Here is a 22,302-nt window from a genome sequence, read left to right on the forward strand (position 1 = left end):
TTTTAAAGCAAAGAAAAGAGGAAGGAGAAGCCACCTACCAGCCTCCCTAGCCAACGAATCACAAAGAAGAAATGAAACGACACCATGAAGAGGAGAGCGCTCGGCCTCGAGGAAGAGAAGCGTCGGCCAGGTGGAAACCCTCGATTGGAGACTCACTCGGTCAAGCAGAGATCGAAGAGGCTGCGTGCGTATGCGAATCGACAATGGAATGCCGCGTGTGAGAAGGAGGCGAGTCGTCTCATGCGCGAATGACAGAGGAGACGCGGGAGCTAGGGCACGGGCGAGGAGAAGTCACGGGATCGAGCTGCTTGAACGAGGATTTTAGACGTGCGGGTGGAGCCGTAAATAAGGTTTAGGGTTTATAATTAAGATTGTTAATAATATAAGTATGAAAATATTAATTATTTCAAAAAGTAAAATTTGATTTGTGCATTTTAATTTGTGTGAAATAATTGCAAATTGGACACCCCTATTAGGTAATTTCGACATTCCGGACATTCCGACGCAGTCCGTTTCGCCGTCGGAAGTCGTTTTTGACGAATTCATCGATTTGCGTGTCAATTTTCTCGTGTCGAAAGTATGGCAATATGGGTGCTCTTTCCTACCAAAATGGGTATCCCAGACGCGTTGGCGCGGTCCAATTTTACGTCAGAGGTCAACCGGAGAAGTTCGCATTTTCACCCGTCCTTTGGGCTTAATTGAAGTCCGATTTCGTGTAATTTCGTGAACTTTGTGTATTTGATGTGTGTATGTGACGAAAAAGGTCGTGACGATGTTTTCGTAAGGCTTGAAGTCCTTTTAGGAACTTTTCCCTTGAGACTTCGCAAAATAACCCATAACCGCTCGCTCATAAGACGATGGTCTTGTGCCAAAATGTTAGACATCAAAGGAGATTAGGAATTGGCTAAAATTTTTAGAAGGGTGAGTCTTAATTCTAGTTTTCTAAGATGGTCAATAGGAATTTCTAGAGCTAGAATCTAGGCTCTAAGGAGGAGAAGACAAGACCTCACAAAAATGAGGTCAACACATTGTCATAACTAAGTGGGGCAACTTTACGAATCCTCGTTTCTTATTAATTTATGTTGAGTGTTGATTGAGATATCTAATCCATTTTGTACAAATCCTTTTCCATAATTTTTGTCCATGTTACTCGTATTGACTTATTTTATTGTTGTATGTTTTGCCCCTCATTATATAAGCCCAATCCACTTGTCTATTTTCCACTACCGTATTTAAAGTATTCTTTCTCATATAATCACATCTCAAACTTTTTATAGTTTTGTCTCACATCCATCTTAATTTTATCATTTTTCTGACATTCAATTGCCTATGAGTGTCTTTATCTCCAAATATGAATCCATATAACATTTTTTAATTTTATTAATATGAAATTTATTTTTAATTCCCTATCATATTCTGTTATTGTATTGTACTCATAAGTATTCCATTTTAACCATCAACTCTAATTCTTGAAGATATGTCCTCATGTGTATCACTCTTATATATACTTACAATTGTGATGCCTCTGTCTCATTTTTTTTATTATAACTTGGACAATTGTCAATGTTATATTCATGGAAATTACATATCTTTGCCTAGGAGTAGTTCTATTGACCTTGACCCTTTTATTAGTATTTCTCCGCTTTCTAACTATTCAAATATTTCAATAGGGGATTCACCAATTAAAGTCAAGCATCCATAAGCAGGACATATTGCAGCATCTCTGAATTATTGGAATAAAAAACTCTTTTGTCACTCTAAAATAATTTCTAATGCAAATAATGCCATTATATTCTTCAATAAGTTTAACATATATTTGATACATACAATAAAGTAAATGTTCTATGTTTGGAAGATTGTTGAGAAAGATAACAAACTGGAAGCTAGAAAATGGTAATCGCTTTGTCCTTATTTATATGTCAGTATATCCTAGTGGTACTGGCATAGGCAACTAAATGATACACGGGAAAAATTTTCAAAAGTAGCGAAATATTAAGCTGACAGCTGTATTATTTTCTATATGCACAGGTCAGGCTTCTTGGAAAAGTACCATTTAATGAATATGATCTGTAAACTACGATAGAGTTAGATTGCTTTATGGAGCTATGTGTGAGAAATAGAAATTGGTTGTTCCATTAAAGCTATTTTAGTCCTGCATGCTGCATTGAATAAACTCCCTTGTTGGTTTCCATTTGTACCGTGCAGTTCTGTGTCATGCGTTACTCATGGTAAATTAATGAGGTGTAGCTTTTCCAGTGTTATGTGCTATTAGTGATTTGTTTATTTTAATTTTATAGTTTTGCAGCTGGAATTGCTTATAATCAATTTTTTAGGTTAACATCCCCATCTGTTTGTTCTTTTCCATTATTTTTGCTTTGGGGTATATTCATAAGCGATCTTATCAATTTTACAAATTTACAGAGTATCTTTGCGTGGAAGATTTGGAGTCGGCTCAGCAGATGCATGCCTTTGGGCTTCCACTCTCCTTTGGATCGAGCAAAGCAGTAAGTGATAACATCATTCTGATACATTTTATTTTTAAGCAGCAGTCAATATGTTCAAACTCCTAAATTCTAAAATTTGTTTTTTTTTTGTTTGCAACTCTTTTTATGTGCTATAGAGGAACAATGCAACTTCCAGATCTAAAAGAAATGGTTTGAAGCCAAATTCTGCACGTCAGAAAAAGGAGAGAAATAACTCAATTCCTCAATTCATGGCATTCGGTCAAATGGAGAACCCTTCTTTATTAACTTCTTTGCATGGCATGATAGTATTAATATATCCTCTTGTTTATATGCCATGGAAGGTCAGGTTGATTGTTTTAATCAGTTGGCAAAGAACACAGTTGGGGTGATTTTCATATTGATGAATCAAAAAATATATGTGCTTTAGGTATCAGAAATGAAACTGGTACGAAACAGGTTCTGAATAAAGTGAGCGATGCAATTAGGGAAGGCCTTCTTAATTTAGAGTTTTCGCTTGATACAGTTAGACTTGAGTCCAATGTTGAAGTTTCAAGTTCGTTAAGTTTACATTCTGACAACCATCCTGAAGAAACTTTGGAGGATACTTGCTATCAAGCTCAATGTCAAGTTGATGGAGTTTTATTGAATAAACATGATCTCGACAGATGCTCAGTTAATTCATCTACATCATATTGTCATATGCATTTGAAATGGGACACACAAACTTTGCAGAGTTCTATCTCAGCAGAGCCTTCACTCCACTTTTTGGAAGATCACCATGATAACTTCATTTGTTGTGAATGGGTGGGTTGGATGGTTTTTTGGGATCCTTTCTACAAGAAGCATTTCTTCTACAATTTTTTGTCAATGGAATCAACATGGCATCTGCCTCTGGATATGAAGAACTATGCATTTGTTTGTATCAACTTAAGCAGAACAGATACGCATGAAGCTGCAGCTGAGAAAGATGCAGGGGGTGAACATTCTCGTGATTCCAACAGTGTTGTAATGGATTCGTTGACTGAAATTGGAGATAGCTTTTGTAATACTGACGAACAACCTGATGCTGTGCTATCTGTCAAAATTTCAGCTAAGATGGAAGCAGAGATTGACTTCTCTTCAAACTATACTACTAATGTCGGTGGGAATTCAAATGTGCAATTTTCACTTTGTCCATCTCATGTAACAGATGATAAAAAAGGTTGCTCTTTAGAAGCTACAAGTCACCTGTATTTTTATTGTGGCAAGCTTTTTTATTATTGTTAATGCTCATATTTATTTTCTTCTATTGAACTATGATAATGTTTTTGTTCCGTGGTAGTTTTAGAAGTACTACTTTACTGACTCGTGTATTCTCTCAAGTAGATGAAGAAAATGAATGCACGGATCTTCATGAGCAAAAAGAGAAGCAGCAGGATGACATTTTTGGCTCATATTATGGACATGATCGGTACATGATAACATATTTCAACTCCTTTATTATATTGTATTACAGATTTCCCCAATTTTTTTTTTCTCATTGATTTATGTATTTTTTTGCAGCGCGACGACAATACTAAATAAAAAAGGACATTCATTTAATTTTCCAGAGGCTTGCACGAGTTCCACATTTGGAGTGAATATTCCTCATGAAACTGTTGCTACAAACAAGAAAAGGAGAGTTAGAAAATCACGTAAGAAAATGCTTCAATAATTTGCTGTTGTTTTTTTGGGTAAATATAGAACATAATAGAAGCAAATTCAAAACACGAGCACAGAGTAATAATTACCACAAAGAAGCACATGGTTGTTCAGGTGGATTTTTAATTCTTTTTAATTGATGATTTATCATTTACATCGATCAAGAAGTCCCTGCAATATTTTTATTTGAGGTTGTGGTTGAAAACCGTTCAACCACATGGTTAGATAACGGCCATCCCAAGATTCCTCTTAGGGATTTGAGTCTAGGGTTTCTTATGATGGATGATTCGAGGCACAGTGCCACTTGGAAATATTAGGGTTATGATATGATCTGAAGTGTTCGATCAATATACAAGTAATTGAGAGGCTAAAGTACGGGTAAAAATCAAGATTAGGTCAATTGACCTAGTATGAACAGATTTGACTTGTCTTAAAATATCTGGTTTGTGGAGGGTCTAAAGGTGTATTGTGAGGCTTAAAAAGCTATGGCATGTTAGGAAAATGCTTGGATGTCTGATCTAGAGTAAAAGGTGGAGATCCAATTCATTTTATTTAAGGGTGATTGAGGACGGAGTAACAAAACTTGGATGAGAGAACCCCTGTTGTGACTGTTGGCTTTAAAAGAGGTTCGAGTCTATTTTGGTATGGCAGTAGGTTGTAGGGTAGTTTGGGACGATGTTAGGAGAATGAGATATTATGTTTATGAGAAATTGGGAGAGCAATTTAGCAAGTAGAAGAATGATATTTAGGTCTTTCACTGAAGACAACCTAAATAGAAGGGGTTAGCTATCAAGCTTTCAAATCTAGAAATTTCACTCTTAAATATTTTTTGAAAATATCAAAATTCTCTTGTTTATTCATTGAAATGTTATCTAAATTACCATATGAATTTTCAATGTTTGATTTTTAAATACTAAAACATGGGGTAAATGCTAAAAGTAAGGGGGAAATAAAAGCTTGGTGGGCCAAATAAAAAAAAAAAACAAATTAAAAGCACAAATTAAAAGCACTCCAATTCTCCAATTCTACTCTTAACAGGGGACGGCGGGCTTTAATGACCTTTAAATAAGGCAAACTTATTTTAATATAAAGGAAAAATAGTTTCATAGCTTATAACTTGGAGGGAGAATCCAGGGTTGATTATTTAAAATTTTAAAATTTGAATTTAAATATTTAATTTTCATTATAATTTCATTATATTCCTATGTCGGCATTTTATTATTCATTTTTGATGATAGAACATCAATTATTTTGATGATGAACAACTCTTTGGTTTCAGTACAAATCAACACATAAAGTCCTATTTCTTATTCTTTGGAATAACAATTGTGCTGTACTTTTTTAACATATTTTACGTTGCTTTTAGCTATCTATTCTCTTACTCAGTTGAAGGATTTGAAATTCTTTTATAAATATTGGAGTAGAATAATAAAAAAAAAAGTGTGTTTGGGAGTGCAACTACATAACTGATTTTTTTTGAATTTTGTGCATTGACTATCTCAAATAATATTTTCTTGATATTGGTAGGTATAGTTTTACATTATGCAAGCTTAGTAGTGGGTAGATGAAGATCTTAGTATCATTTTTTTTAATAAACCATTTTAATAAATCCCAATTGTTCCATTTAATAACCTCAGTTTGGCCATTAGTTAGTCTAAAAGTAGCAAAAATTAATTTTGTACGAAGTTTCTTCCTTAATATTTCTCAAAGAAGAAATAAATATCACATTTCTATCTAACAGTGTTGAAGGGTAGGCCATGTAATCTAATATTCTCCTTGGAGAAAAAATCTTGCTACGAGTGATGTATGATGTACCCAAGTAAGGTGTGAATTTTCCATCTCTTAGAATTTATCTAAGATCATAGGGGCGCATGGTGCTATTATGTCTTATTGTAGTTTTTGGCTACCTTAAGATAAAATTTATAATCAAATTTTTCTAAAGCCTATTGGAAGTCGGGATGCAATGCACTTTAATGATCTCTATCTGAATCTTTATCTTGCTTGCAAGTGTGATATTGAGCCACTAACTTCTGAACTATCCTCTTTAGCAAGGACCGGTAAAGCATGGAGTCCATCAAACGTAGTCTTATTCTTCCCAAAATGATTTGCTGTGTTTCTAGAATGTAGCTCAACCATGAGGAATTTCTTAAGGATCTTGGTGTGTGTTCAATGGCTAAGATAAATGGCATAGAAAGCAAGACATATAGATTACTCTTCCTTAAGTTTATATAAATAAGGTATTTGAAATTCTAAAAGAAGATATCACTGATTTCATCTAGGATATCTGTTGGTTTATTATTTTTTCTATGCTTATGTTTCAGGACGAATAAAAAATCTTTTGTGAAGCTTAGAGTGCTTATGATTTAACCAAGTTTGGGTGTTTATATTTGTAAATTTTTAGGTATGATGAATAACGTGTAGAATAAAATCTGTGTAGTGTCCAATTCTTCTAATATTTTAAAAATCCGATGGCTGCATATTTTCTATATCATAAGTGTGTACTTGTTTTGCATTGTTCAACTTCTTATTATAGAGGGCCACTAGTATTTTTTTTTAGCTCGGGATGTCATTTATACCAATCTCAACACATCACATAATACTTCAAATGATATTGAAAAATTAGGAAGTCCAAGAATCGATCATATGCTATTAGGATTTTATTTATTGTCCTATGTGCGCTGGGATTCTAAACAAAATTATCGCTCATAAATATATCAATGATGAAGTAATAATGACACCAAAATTCTTGATGAATCTCTTATAAAAGGAGTTAGGCTACGAAACGCGTTGCCTTAGGAAACTAGTTGGGGTAGGCCAACTTAAGACTGCTTTAGACTTGGAGGAATTAGGTTTAATTAAGTTATAGATTTAATGAGCACTAGGAGTACATCTTTGTTTGCAGAAAGAAATATTTTTTAAAATTGATATGAAAGTTTTCTTGCTGAAATGTGTAAAATATTAACATGAGATGTTTTAAGTGCTCACTCTCTCTAGGATTGAAAATGAGCATGTCATCAAAATATATTTCAATTTTTTTTTTTAAACATGGCTTCGACATAATTTCACTACTCATAAATATATTATGAATAGTAGTTGTGTCGAAGGGCGTAACTAGTTGCTTATAGAAAGGTCTTGAAAGTGGTCATCCACTTATTTACAATCTAGATATTTATTTGGGGGATTTACTCTTAATTCTAGCTTGGAAAAGTTGTTAGCCGAGAGATAACGTTTATCATGTTATCAAGCCTAAGTATAGAGAACTTTTACCTAATTGTTATCTTATGGATGACCCTACAATCTGCGTGAATTCTTTATTTGCCATGTTTTCATTTGAGCCATTAGAGCAAGAACTACACATGAGCTAAGGGCTTCTTAGACAAACATTTTTTAAGTTGTTCATTAACTTGCCAATTTTAGCTCCACATGCATTGAGTTGATTCTTTATTGGAGTTGATTCTAGAGTTGAGACATAGTGATAATGTTTATAACATGTATATTTTTTAAATGTGATAACTTATCTATCAAATTCTTAGGGACAATAACACTCAAATCCGATAGAAAAGGGTCAACCACAATACATATACAAGTCTCCATCAATTCAGGAATATGATCCAAATCTTGAAGCAATAGAAGTGAGGAAAGTTAAGTAAACTCGCACATGATATTAGATCCACCCCGTTTTATTCTATAACATTTTTTAATTTATGGTGGTGGAATTTGATACTTAATTACTTCCCTCATTATTATGGGACTTAATATCTGTAGTTGATTTAGAACAACTAGATTCGTTTTTCCTTGCGACAACCATCTATGGGTGTCTCTCCTGTGCCACTTGCATTCATGTGGATCACCCTCTCAATATTCACATGTCTTTACCCTAACCATGGTTGTTTGTGTGCAACTCGCACATGCCATCCGTGTTCGTGGGGATCGCACTCGCTCGCATCTGTGCTAGGTCGTGTCGCCCATTGTAGGTGCCCATGTTTCAGCTTAGTGCAACATTCTTTCTATCCGATCACATGTCTAGACTAATGCTTTATTGCTAGCTCATATGTTGCTACTAAGCTCTATCTTTTTAAAAAACGCCTCGTGACGTTGGTTTTCTACTCTGGTGGCATCCTACTTTTGTAGAAATGTACCTCCCTCCCATTTGTCCCAAAGGACTTGTTGGTCTTCTCGTTTTTCCCATCTTCGGCGAATTTGTTGTCTGCACATATGTTTGCTACTAAGCGCTCTATTTATACAACGCTTCATGGCTTTAGTTTTCTACTCTGGCGACATGCTTACTTTTGTAGAAATGCACCTTCCTTTCGTTTGGCCGAAGGATTTGTTGGCCTTCTCAATTTTCCCTTCTTTGGTGAATTTTTGCTCCACCTTTATCTTCATTGTCATGATTGCTCCTTCATCTTCGATTAATGCTCTGCCTGTAGCTTCACTTTTTAATCCCCAATCTCCCATACTGTCGATTCTTCAACATTGCTCCTTTGCTTTTCCTTTTTTTGCCTTTCTTAAGGTTGCTCTTGAAACCTCTATTAGGTCATTTCTCATACCCTAGTTGTACTCATGTCGACCGTTATTTTAATTTTCAAAAGAAATATGATTTTGAAAGTAACATTTTAATTTGAAAAATAGATGAGACCAAACGAGTCTCACATTTTGGATAGTTTGGATGACTAAGCACGATACCACAAGTAATACACTTATAAAGAATAAACATAATAAAAATATCACTTATAGTAGACTCAATCACCTAAACTAAAGAATTTGTGACATCCGTATGGTCTGCGAGATATTTTATATTAGGCAAACAAGTTCCTCTACCTAATATGAGGATTAGATAAGATTTATTTTACATGAGTTCGAAATTCCCTATAGAGACATAGTTAATTACATCTTAAATGACTGGGGTCACTTAAGAAAACTCTCGATTAAGATCAGTGGTTTTACTTTCCAGATTTCAAAGTTTAGGTTTCCAAGATTGAACACGGGAAAATCAAACGGGAGTGACTCAAATATGAACAATTATTTTTAAGGAATCCAAATGAATGAAGAGTATGAGATATCACAGATCTAGGGAGAATCCTAGTGACCTCCCAACTATCCTATTGTTTGACTTTATATCTTTGAAATGATGTTATTTAATGTTTAATCCCGCAATTTATTTAAAATTTAAGACTTATATTTGCACAATATTCGATCATGCAAATGACCTAAAAAGATAGGAGGATTTACACTGTACAGTACAGTAATCTCGGAATCCTAAAGTGTTAGGACTTATAATTGCACAATAGGGTTGTGCAAAAGCCTAAAAGTGATATGTGAGGGTTTATGCTGCACTAGGCAAGGCACATCGAAATCTTACGGGTCGTTATTTAAACTAAAGAAATTGATTGGTGTTATGAATGTGTTTTGATGTTGCAGCTCCATCTTGAAGTTGGTCTTCTGAATGTCCTTGTCACAACACCTTTGAGTTCGATGTTAATTTTAAAGGTTTATGCAATTGTTTAGTCGACGCTCTGATGTCGGGTAACTCCTATAAAAACGACTACTGACCTCCTATTCTAAGGTATAATGCGTAACAAAACAAATAAAACATGCAATATGAAAGAAAAGAACAGTATAATGTACAGTAAAGGAGGAGAACAATATAACATGCTGTGAAATAAAAATGCTGTAATGTAAATCAAACCTGTATATTTGGGAGACCTGCTGCTCCTTTAAGCTAGTTAGCATTCACTGTATAAACAAAAGAAACTTTGCCTGAAAAACTCGAGAAAATCAACAAATAATCCACAACGGAAAACTCAGGAAAATTGACAAATAACAATTCAAATAAAACTATCAAAACTTTGGGAAAATCCAGGAGAAAAGACCGCGAGTGCTTTGTCAAAAAATCTGAGAAAACATATAAAAAAGTTAGAGAAGAGGGGACCACAAGCACTCGGGTCGGGGATAGACTCAAATATATTTGTACTCGAGGGACGTTGAAGACTACTATCGGTCACCCAGATGTAGAAAACATGCCACTCAACTAGAAGGGTGTCCTACTGAACCTAACTTAGGAGGGTACTCCTTAGCCCATAACTGATAATCAACAGATGAACAACCAAGTTGTAATATATATATTTAAAATTTATTATTTTTGGCATGCATATGTATTTCAGGCATACAGAAAGAAAGTTGTATTTATATTTGTAATGAAAATATTTTTTATAAATATTTTATCTGTTCTTATCAATTTGTTTTATCAATTTTGAAAAAATATAATTATCCACGAGTTGATTATGTCGTCAGGCATAGGACCGCCAACAACCTCAGAAGGTACGGGTTTCCCGCTAGTCTTGTGTCGGTGAATGATACTTTCATCCTATAATTCATTAGGTCCCAAAATTGAGTTATGATATTGTAGAATGAAATATCATTCTGTTCTACCACCGGCGTGTCTTTTTCATCATCGCCCTAAGTCCTAAAATAAAATCGACCTACTTGCGATCTTGCTTGATGGTCTCATATATAACAAAATGCTATATATGAGCACTTATATGTCAGACATAAGCATAGAAAACCGAACCAAGAAGCAAAAAAAAAAGAATAAAAATAGGGATGAGATAGAGGAGAAATTGATCCACCTAAAAGATCGAAAGGATAAAGGGTGAAGCAACCCTCAAAACTGTGACAAAAGATCTGAAAAAGAGAGCCCAAAATCCCTGAATCAATCCAGAGGATATCATTTTCTCAAATTTTATATAATTGGATTAACCCAATAAGAGTATCCTTTTCACATTTTGTTCGAACAGGTCGAAACGGGCCCAAAATTAATGTGACAATTGTACCCACGACTCCAATACCAATATATACTCACACACCCATGCCTGAGCTCAAATGTCGCATTTATGTTATCCAAATTTTAATGTCAAACTTCCAAAATTATTTTATGAATGACAATATGACAAGTTAAATTCTTTATGAATCTAATCTATATCATCTCATGTTTTCCAACATAAAGCTGTAGAGGCCTTCAACTTTCACAAATCAAGCAAATCCACTAACAACAACTTTCGAAATTCCCAAAATTTTGGAGACACTAAAGCCATTCAACTCTAACTCCAACCAAAAGTTTTCCCTATCATATAAGCACGAAATCATCCAAATAAAACCAAATAAGTGCTCAAAACTAGGGGCAACAGAGAGGGACAACCAAGAGAGATGGTCAAGCCCCAAAATAAGCCCACGCGTAGGGACAAGAAAGAGATCAACCCAACAAAAAAAAAAAAGCTCACGGCCAAAGACAGCAACCATTACCACCAAACCAGCTTCACAGCAACGGGGAAACAGGGAGCAACCAAACAAGACAAAAGAAAACTCAGCTGAGACACTCACGGGCAAGCGTAGCAGCCCTCACGACCAACCAGCTAAATAAGTCCACGGGTAAAAACCAGAAAAAGCACAGCCAAACTCCCCATATAACCTCACGATTTGGGACAAGAGAGAGGACAGAAGCTCACGGATAGGGGCAAGAAAAAACATAGTTAAGCTCTCCAAAATAGCACATTCAACCAAATATTCATCACCCCGGCAACGGGAAACATTTAAACAGAATAGAAGGATACTACAAGAAATGCTCACAACCAGGAACATCCAGAGAAGCTACTAATTTCTATCTAAGCAGGGGTAGCAGCCAGAAGGGCAAATCGAGCTCAGTATAAGAGAAAATCACTATTAGATGTTATCGCGTAGGGGTAGCCAGAGAAAACACCAACCCAAACCAGCAATTTCCAATTCACGGGTAAAGACAACCAAAGAGTAAAAGCCACCACATATTTAAGCCTGACCCAACCACCTTTAATATAAAAGAACCATAGGAAGAACTCATAAAATGAGAAGCAAATTAAATCCCAACCAACCATAACACAAATCACAAAAATAATGCTCGCGCGTAGGGGCAAAGAAGAAGGCCACAAAGGCAGCAAACACCAAGTAAGGCTCACGACCAAGGTAACAGAAAGGAAACCACCATAGGTGTTGCCATTGTATTACTATTGATATACATAAGAGAGTGAATAGACAAACTACCATAAACTATCCAAAACAAAGTCATTTTCATCCAGTAAGACATAGTAATGAATTCATCAGCTTATTTCAAGCATTCCCATATAAAAGTATATATTGAAATCATGAATTTTGGGATGACAAATTTGATTACCAATAAAAAAAGAACTTGTGAGTAATGTTAAAGAGGAATCTCTAACTGATCCATGCCCAATAGGGGGCAAACCGAGCCCACCAAAGGGACAAAATCAAGTCCAGCACAGGGGCAAAACCGAGCCCATCAAAGGGGTCAAAAATAACAAAGATTTCAACCAAGACATGATACTAAAAGGAGCCAAACCGAGCCCACTAAGTGGGTCAAAAGTAATGTAAAACTTTCAGTTAAATCCAACATAGAAGAAGCCAAAACCAAGATCACAAAAGGGGCAAAAAACAACAAAGATTTCAACCAAGACATGATACCAAAAGGAGCCAAACCGAGCTTATTAAGTGGGTCCAAAGTAATGTAAAACTTCTAGTTAAATCTAACATAGAAGAAGCCAAAATCGAGCTCACCAAAGGGGCCAAAAACAGAGAAAATTTTCATACACAATTCCCACTTTTTATGGCCAAAAACCGAACACAACACATGGGCAAACCGAGACCAATCTAGGGGCAAACCAAGAAAATACCTCCAGCTATAATTCCATTCCAAAAGAGCCAAATCGAGCCCTTCAAATGGGCCAAAAACAGAGAAAAATTTCTAGCAAGGATCCAACTCCAAAGAGCCAAAACCGAGCCCAACCATATGAGGTAAACATGGCAGAATTTTCTGCTAACATTTAATCCAAAGGAGGCTAAATCCGAGCCCACCAAATGGGCCAAAACAGAGCCACTAAAAAATAGATTTCACAAAACATTAAAACCCAAAATTTGCATCCCGTGTATGTATACTTCGAACAGGGACAGATAACAAGAAACAAAGAAGCATAGGTAGTCTCTTAAAACCAACATCCCAAAACATCGAAACAACTTCCAACATATATTTGAACAGAGGTGATAATAATAAAAAGCTTAAGAATCAAGTCTCGAACCAACATTTCATTTAGCATGTATTTCAAATAGGCAACTATCATCTCATGGCAACCATTGGAATATTCCAAAAATTTATCCATCATGCGTTTTTTAGCAGAAAAAAAGAAAAATATCTATATTATGTTTCATTTCTACTGATTCTAGCAAGTATCAATGCTTAAATCTCAAAACAGGCCTTAACTTTATTTCCACATGCTTTGGAAGAGAAAAGAAGTATTTTCAGATGCCATCCTAAATAGTGCAGAATAGAGGAAAGAAGGGGAATACCTCTTTTATGTAGACTCTAAGCAAAACTATAAGACAAATTTCAAGAAAACCACTCTCACGGAAATCCTTCTCCTAAAGGCTTCAAGAAACATCAACCAACAAATCCTTCAAACTTCCGACGCACAAGAATCTAGCTTAGAGAGTATTTTGGTAATGCTGTCCTTCCTAAAAGCTTCAGAAAACAACAACCCACGAATACTCCATACTCCTAGCACACGAATACTTAGCCTAGGAAGAATTTCGGCAGAGCTTTCTTCCCTAAAGGCCTCAAACAGTAAAACCATAGCCTCCCTTTCTCTCAAAAAAATTTCAACAACCCAAAACAACACCCTAAGAAGCCTTTTTATAGGCAGAGAAGAGGGGGACAACCACCTACCAACCTCACTGATGGACGAATTAGGTAGAGGAAGAGGAAGGATCACATTTAGGGAGGAGGAGGCGACCTCGAGAAGGAGAAGGGATCAGGCAGCTCGACCCTTGCAATTGGAGAGCCGAAGAGTCTAGTGGCCACACGAAGAAGGGGAAAAGTCAAGAAAGGGGGAAGAGATTGCCTTGTGGATCGTCCACGGGAGCTAGGGCATGCGATGTGAGCGGGACGAGCACCGCGGGATCGAGCCATGGGACGGGTCAAATGGGTGTTTAAGTGTGCGGGTATTGGGGTAAATATGATTTAGGATTATAATTTTAATATTATAAGTATATAAAATATTTAATATTTCTTAAAAAATCAAAATTCGATTCGTACTTTTTATTCGTGCGTCAAAACATAACAAAATTGGTGTCTTTTTTAAGTAATTCTGACGTTTCGGATGCACTGTCACTGTCTATTTCACCGTCGGAGGTGGTTTTGACGAATTCATCGATATGCTTGTAATTTACTCGTGTGCGTAATTATAGCAATATGAGTTTCTTTCTTAGCTAAAATTGATGTCCCGCATGCGTTGACGCAGTCCATTTTATCGTTGGAGGTCATCTGGAGAAGTTAGCATTTTTACCCATTTTTTAAGCTCAATTTCAATTCTACCTTGTGCAACTTAGTAAATTATGTGCATTTTGTGTGTGTGTGTGTGATGATAAAGTTCTGAAGAGGGCTTGAGATTCTATTGGGAACTTCTTCTTGAGCCTCCACATGATAGTCCTTTACCATTCGACCATAGGATGATGGTTTTGAGATCATCAGTGAGAGACATCACAAGAGAAATAGGAGGTGGCTGAAATTTCTAAAAAGGTGTGTCTTAATTTTAGTTTTCTAAGATAGTCAATAGGAAAGTCCTATGGCTAGATCCTAGTGATCTCAAAACAAGGTCAACAACTCTTACCCAACACCCTCGCTCTTTTGCTGATGTTGCTGGTGGGCCAAATAATATATTTTATTGATCTCCACCAAATCATCATTTCCCCAATTGCTGATGCTGTTGCCTCACACTTGTTGGAACAAATAATGGGTTTAATATATGTTATTTTAGTAGGTATGATGTTAAAAGTATCATCAATATTATTAGAAGATATGGTTATGACTAGAGTTATAGTTTGAATATCTCAGATCTATTATAGACAATACTCAGAGATAGATGTGGATAGAAATTCTAGACTTAAAATATATGGTTATGATAAAAAAAAAATTCGGGAGTTTTGTGTGAGTGGATCCAAAGATGGTTTAGTGGTAAATTTTAGAAAGTCTAATTACGCCTATGATGTTGTATGGATTTAAATGATTGACCATACTATTTTAATGGTAATCAAAATTTTAAGATGGATGTATGACAATCATGAAAAGTAAATTATGGAATAAATATATTAAAAGAAATATGATGTGAGTTTTGTTAAAGACAGGGTGATTGAAATTAGACTTGTGTGATTTGGACATGTATAACGAATGGCAAAAAAATATATTGGGCATATTAGATGAGTAGATGAAATTATTGTCTGATTATTAGGAAGAAAAATGGGTAGATCAGTTGCATGAATGGAAGGTGTTTAAAATTATTTTGAAAGAATATATTTAATATCTCAAACAGTCAACAAACATGAATTAAAAATGAGAATTCAAATCCTGACCCTAAATTGTTGGGATAAGGATAATGATGATGATGATGTAATAAATGTTCAGCTATTTAATGAAGGCTTTCTTTTTATCTTAATCCAGGCAAAAATGACGCATCTTCTAAGTGCAATTTCAAATGCTGCTATTGAGTTTTATTATTTTCTAATTTTACTTTATGTATCAATCTATGCCATTAGTGCGTAATTATAGAATTGATGACAGTTATGTCTTTTATGAATAATTTGTATTTTAAGTATACTCTGCTCAATATCTATTGTAGAATAGACTTAGTGTCACTGTTGTATATTCACTGATTGAACTTTTGAGCTACGAAGTCACTCTGACCATTTCTCCACTAAGAAGGTTTTTCTTGATTACTGTTGATTGCTCTTAATTTGCCAATTTCTTTTCAGAGGACGTGCAACAACTCACGCAATGTCATTCTGATGGTTTATTCAAGTACTGGTGCCAAAGATACTCCTTATTTTCTAGATTTGATGAAGGTATAAAATTGGACGAGGAAAGTTGGTTTTCCGTCACACCAGAGCAAATTGCAAAACACCATGCAATTCGATGCAGTACTGGAATTGTAGTCGATTGCTTTGCTGGCGTTGGTGGAAATGCAATTCAGTTTGCCATGAGGTGAGCATTCGGAGGATACAATTGATGTAGATGTGACAACAAAATGTTATGCTTTGTCTACTTAAAATGACTGGCTTTTTTTTGTCTTAATACGCATAATCAATCTTGCAGGACCAATGCTTTATTGTCAATTGACCCCAAAATTAATGTTTTGAGTCCGATTGGCAAAAAACGTATTCTATGTTGCCAATGGGCATGCAATTCATGGTTAGATGCTAGTTGATTTAGAATTATTGGCACTTTTATGACATCTAATTGCAAAACATCATGAATTCAAATTTTTTTTTTCTTGTTAACAACGATTTAGCAATAAAGCTAGTCTTTTCCTATATAATATCCATGTGAAAACAAAACTCTTAAAATTGGAGTATTTCTCTCCTGACGCCTTCTACGAATTATTATTATTATTATATTTTTTTCTACTAATTATTTCTTACAAGTGGGAATGATAAAGAAGAAACAAATAATTTTAAATAATTTATAAGAAATAAGGTACATATATTTAAACTCCCATTAAAATGATAACTTTTGAACAGTATTTGTACATAAATGCCTAGAAGTTTATGGAGCCTTGGACTACTTTGTTCTACTATTTCTTACCAGGAACTGTGAACAATGATGCGCCAAAGTATATGTAAAGTATTGGAAGATGTAATGTAGATACATTTAAAATTCCATCAAGATGATTACACAAATTTTCAACAATTTATTGCGGTTATACATCTTAAAGGTTCTGTTTATGTTGGGTTGAATGCTAAAATTAGCTATTTTAGTGATATAAACTAATTTAAGCACAATGTTTATTTTGGTTTCCATGCAATTAAAAACATTGAGCCAAAAGGCACAATTTGAAGATGAAGCAATTTATAGCCATTTTTCCTACTAGAAGCTAATTTTCGAAATAAATTATTTAGTTAGCAATCATGTCATTGTAATTGATGTTAGTTAATTGAAAATTGATTATGCACAACACTGCAATTATTTATGAAGTTAGTGTGTGTGTTGATTTCATAAAAGGTGATTGTTTTTGTAAATAGCTCTTAAAAAAGGTAATTTTTGGATAAAACCATAGAAGGGGTTGGTCTAGTGTTTTATTGTGAATGTTTTTACCAATTAGTACTTATGGTGTTAAGATAACTTTTTTGGTTGTTTATATATATTTTTTATTGTAATATTTGATTTTAAATTACTTTCTGAAACAATTTTATTTCAGGAACAATAATGTCATTGCAATTGATGTTGACCCAATAAAAATTGACTATGCAAAGCACAATGCAGATATTTATGGAGTGAGCGCGAGGATTGATTTCATAGAAGGTGATTTTTTCAAAATAGCCTCTAGTTTGAAGGTAATTTGTACCATTTCTTTTGTTGAGAACATTTTTTTTTTTCTATTTGATTTTTTCTTTGTTTATATATTGATAATTTTTGTATGGAACTCATCTGCTATTATGGTTCCAATTTTACCTTCAAAATATCTTATTTTTTGTTTCAGTAAAATTGCATCTCTTCATATGGTTGGGAGTACATTGATGCATACCTTCTTATTGAACTTTTTACATTTGATCGCAACTGCAGTAATTCATGAGTCTTTACTGTCGCTTGAGGTTGATTGGAATCTTGTATCTCCTTTTTTTATTTGGTTGCTTGCAAGAACAATACATGTTATCATTAGATACCTTTTATATGGAAAAGCCAAGTAATGAAGATATTGTATTATTGTTATTATTATTATTATTATTATTATTATTATTATTATTATTATTATTATTATTATTATTATTATTATTATTATTATTATTATTATTATTATTATTATGAAGTATATCCTCTTAATTGAGAATATAAATAATCTTAATTTTTTTTATTTTTACCATTTGTATTTGTCTATACAGAGACACTAATGCTATTGGAAAATCAACCAACCCACATCATGGTATCAAAGCTCAGCTAAATTCTAGATGTCTGTCTCTATTTTTTTTCCCATCCTACACTTTATAGATATTTTGCAACCTTCACAATTCTTTTTTGGTATCAAGTTCATATATACCCCGGCCTGTTGGTTGACATCCACGGTATCAGATCTCTCAAGTCGGGGATTTGAACCCCCTCTGGTACAGTTGGCCTTAAGGAGGTGGTACTTGAATTGTTTGGCACATTAAGGCTAGTTGGAAGCTCGTATAATATCCTATGGTCATTCCTTTATAAATATATAACTTGAGCAATAATACTTACCCTAGATGATTAATGCATTTCTTTTGTAGAATGTAGATACACTCACTTAAAATTGTATATATGCTTAACATGTTTTCTATATTTTTGACATTTTATTATGACTCATGGGTGATTAGGAGAGTTAATAATTTTTGTTTAGTTGATCATATTTGATTTAGCTTTGACTATTCCTAGTATGAATTTCTTTTAGTTATATATAAGAGGACTTGGGGAGATTTAAATTGGGTTGGATGCTTGAACCAACATAGTTCATTGATTTCAACAACAATGAAAAAGCCCAACAAAACCAATGAGCTGATTTTATATTTATTTGTTGTGCTTTGTCATTTTAATCCATGTATTTGTAAGTGGTTAAATTTGCCAATTCCAATATTCTTTGAAAATTTTGGCATTGCTTTTGTGTGGCACCGTGGTGTAGATGAGTTCAATTCAATTAAATTGCTTTTGTGTGGCACCACTTTTTTAGCGCCAGGGTGGTTTTTGGATTTTTTTTTTTTAATTTCTATATGTACCCATCTTTTACATTTTTTGGTGTGTATTGTACCGTGTGGGTTGGGTGTTTAGGCCCACCCATACAAACCTATCTGTATCTTTATCTTTAATATATCAGCCCTTGGGCTTTTTAATATATATATATATATATATATTTTTTCTTGCTTTCAAGCTAGTCTTACTCATTGGGATTTGGTCTGACTGACTCGATTGTATTTCTTTTCATTCGCTTTTACAAAATGTAATAATTTTAACATAAACTAGTTTTATCCTAATTTATTATGCTTAACTAGTCACAACTTTTATTGCGGGTTTATTTGACTCATGGATAGGTGATATTTGTTAGGGCTTCTTTGTCTATAGGTTCTCTCAAGCTGTTAACATGGACCTGCTCTTTGGGCTTGTTATTGAGTTGGTCCATTTATTTTTATTGTTAATGGAATTTTTAGTTTGTCATTCATATGATTTTTGTCAAAGATGATGACATTATAAAAGGTTAATTTTTTTTTCTTAAATTATTAAAGGAGGGTCCTTCGGGAACCCTTTTAGATTAACACCAAGAATAGATTCATAAAATTTGCTGCTTTTAGAAGCCATTTGGCAATCCTTCATATTGTAAAACTAGCATAGTATTATTTTGGATAAGTTGGCAATACTTGGCTTTTTCAACGGCAGAATTCTCTCAATGTTCTGAGAAATAAATGTGTGTTAATTGTATATATATTTTTTATTTCTAATAATTAGTAGTTCCTATATGTAAAAGTTACCAAGAGTAAAGATGGATCTTATTATATAAAAGAAGGGATAAGAACTTTGATGAAAAACACAATTTAAATAATCTTTTTCTATCTTCATGGTATCAAATCTCTTGGACTAAAGGAATAATCCCTTCCCATATCTTGCTCCTTTATCCACCTTTACTTGTTGCCAATATTTTAAAACACGTGCTTCATAAGGTAACGCACGATGCCCTCTTTGCTTCTTTGAAGCACTGGAGTTAATTTGCAGTTTCTTTCTGCAAATTTTCAAGTTTTTAATTAATCTAGTCAACTATTAGAAATTATCCGAAATTTTAATTTGTAGATTCACCCTTAATGCTTGCCTTCAAATTAGGTATTTTACAACAATTTTTTTCTATTTTATGCCAACTTTCAAGTCATACATTATGTTTTATAATTGTTAATGAATGTATTTATTTATTAATAGTTTTATATAACCTATTAGCATTTTGATTAATAATAGTGCCGCTTCAATCTGTGTTTGGCGCTTTAAACCAAAAATAAAGCCTTGTGTATTACATTGTGCTTCGCTCTTTGATAACTCTTCTTGCTGCATCATCGACCCCATCACTTATGCTTGGTGCTCCATCGCAAGCAACCAACTTTTGAAGACATTTTTTTTTTCATTAAAGAATGTTTCTTTTATCATATATTGTTCAATCAAAGGTCATAATCAAATCTTAGAGTAAGCGCCAAACACTTTTTGTTCAAATTGACTTGATGAAAGTTTTTCGGTCATACTGTGAAAATATTTTTCAAGCATCAAAAGTTGGGCCACCTCATTAGCTCCATTTCGTGAAGATGATCAATTTTTCTCTATGAAATGTAGAAAATTCCTCAATTATATTATGACTGCAGGTTTCATTGATACTAGAAGTCAATGAAATCTGTGTTCCCGACTGCAACCAAGTCATGCGGAACATGATGAAGGCAAGCATATTATAAAGTACATGATTTCACTTTAGTTAAGCTATTAAGAAAAAAAAATAATACCACAAAACGAGATACTTTTTTGGTTATTGAATATTAGGAAAAAAATGAATTTGGTTATTAAATATTACAAAAGAAATGAAAATGTATGGCTCAAACTCATTTACTAATAATGCATCAAAATTAGATGTAGAAAGTTGTTACAATGCTACAAGCTTTTGTAGCAGAACTATTTATGAATTCATTGCCAGACTAAATATTTTATATGAACAAATATGCATTCAAATACTTATAAATGACTCCATTTCCAACCTAAATGAATTCTTGTCTACTATATGTGAATAAGGAAGATATGGTGTTATGTTAGAAACATTACTCAGTGATGAGAAGGTTGCTTTACTTTTTGGCCCTACACCAAACGTAAATCGAATCATACCAGCCTCTAAATGAGGGACTTCTAGTTATACAATATACAAGAAGGTATGTTTTATAATTATTGTTAAAAGATAAGATATACTAAGGAGATATGCTGGACACTCCAAAGAAAGTCTCCATACAACGAAAGCAAGCTCCCTTATAAAAACTAGTGCAAACATCATAAAGCAAATACAACAAGCTTGGAAGAAAAAAATGGTACATACCTAGAAAGAATAAAACAAGAAAAAATAAAAAAAATTATGTACCTTCTTGACAACATTTGATAAACCAATTGGCGCATGATATATGGATCAATAAGGTGAGTACTATACCTCATACCTTTCTTGTTCTTCTGAAATTAGTTTAAACAAAATCTGAACTACAAACTCAGGAGCAGCTCATTATATGACCACATATTCTACCAAAATTTTCTTCTTATATACCTAGCATAGGAAACCATAAATAAAAGTAGCTAATGAAATCTTTCTGCTGTTACAAATAGAGATCTATAAAGTCCACACATTTCTTCTCATTTTTTTATGTTGTCTATGGACTAAAATTTGTAATGAATCTATTATCTATTAAAAAATCTACATCTGACCAAATTTGTGCTTGAGTATGTTATCGTACTTTTTGTCCATTTTTAGAAAAAAACATGAAGAAGATGATTATTAGGCATGCAGAGAAATGGGGACTTTGTTATCTAAACCCACGTAGTAATAATTGCATATCTTAGTTTCATTTATTTGAAATTTTGAATACTAGGACAGAAATTTGACTCCACATTAATATGAGTCATATAATGTTTAGTGTACTAGAATTCATATTTCTTATATTATTTAATAAAATAGAAGTTGATAAGTTCTTGTGTGAGGTGTGTTAAAAAGCTAGACACTAAAGTTTTACCCACAATGTTACTCAAAATCTCAATACCTTTATCCTAGTTCACATATGTTTGAGGATCATCTTGCATATCTAGTATTGATAGGATAGGATGGTTTGTTACTTTCATAGTTGATTGTTTATGCATAATCAATATTTTCTCTTAAAATATAAATTCGATTGAGTAAAAGCATCAACATATTTCATAAAATGATCTTACCTAATTTGGCTCTAATAGTAAACGTATAAATTTGATAGGAGTAAAATCATCCACATATTTCATGAAATGATTTTTACTTAATTTGGCTCTAATACTAAACATATAAGGTTTGATAATGTAAAATAA

The 22,302-nt window shown here is 33.7% G+C and overlaps 1 protein-coding gene across 1 annotated transcript in view; it reads left to right on the forward strand.

The window, feature by feature from the left end:
• The window catches only part of LOC110027433, a 65,176-nt gene that overhangs the window by 35,604 nt on the left and 7,270 nt on the right, over positions 1-22,302 (forward strand). Inside the window, exons 4-10 of the mRNA XM_020728879.1 lie at positions 2,422-2,504; positions 2,621-2,762; positions 2,830-3,666; positions 3,831-3,915; positions 4,008-4,138; positions 15,993-16,221; positions 17,435-17,570. Coding sequence (XP_020584538.1) covers positions 2,422-2,504; positions 2,621-2,762; positions 2,830-3,666; positions 3,831-3,915; positions 4,008-4,138; positions 15,993-16,221; positions 17,435-17,570 — 1,643 coding nt within the window. The remainder of the gene's footprint in view (positions 1-2,421; positions 2,505-2,620; positions 2,763-2,829; positions 3,667-3,830; positions 3,916-4,007; positions 4,139-15,992; positions 16,222-17,434; positions 17,571-22,302) is intronic.

The sequence above is a fragment of the Phalaenopsis equestris genome, unplaced genomic scaffold, assembly GCF_001263595.1.
Source record: "Phalaenopsis equestris unplaced genomic scaffold, ASM126359v1 Scaffold000428, whole genome shotgun sequence".
Lineage (NCBI taxonomy): Eukaryota > Viridiplantae > Streptophyta > Magnoliopsida > Asparagales > Orchidaceae > Phalaenopsis > Phalaenopsis equestris.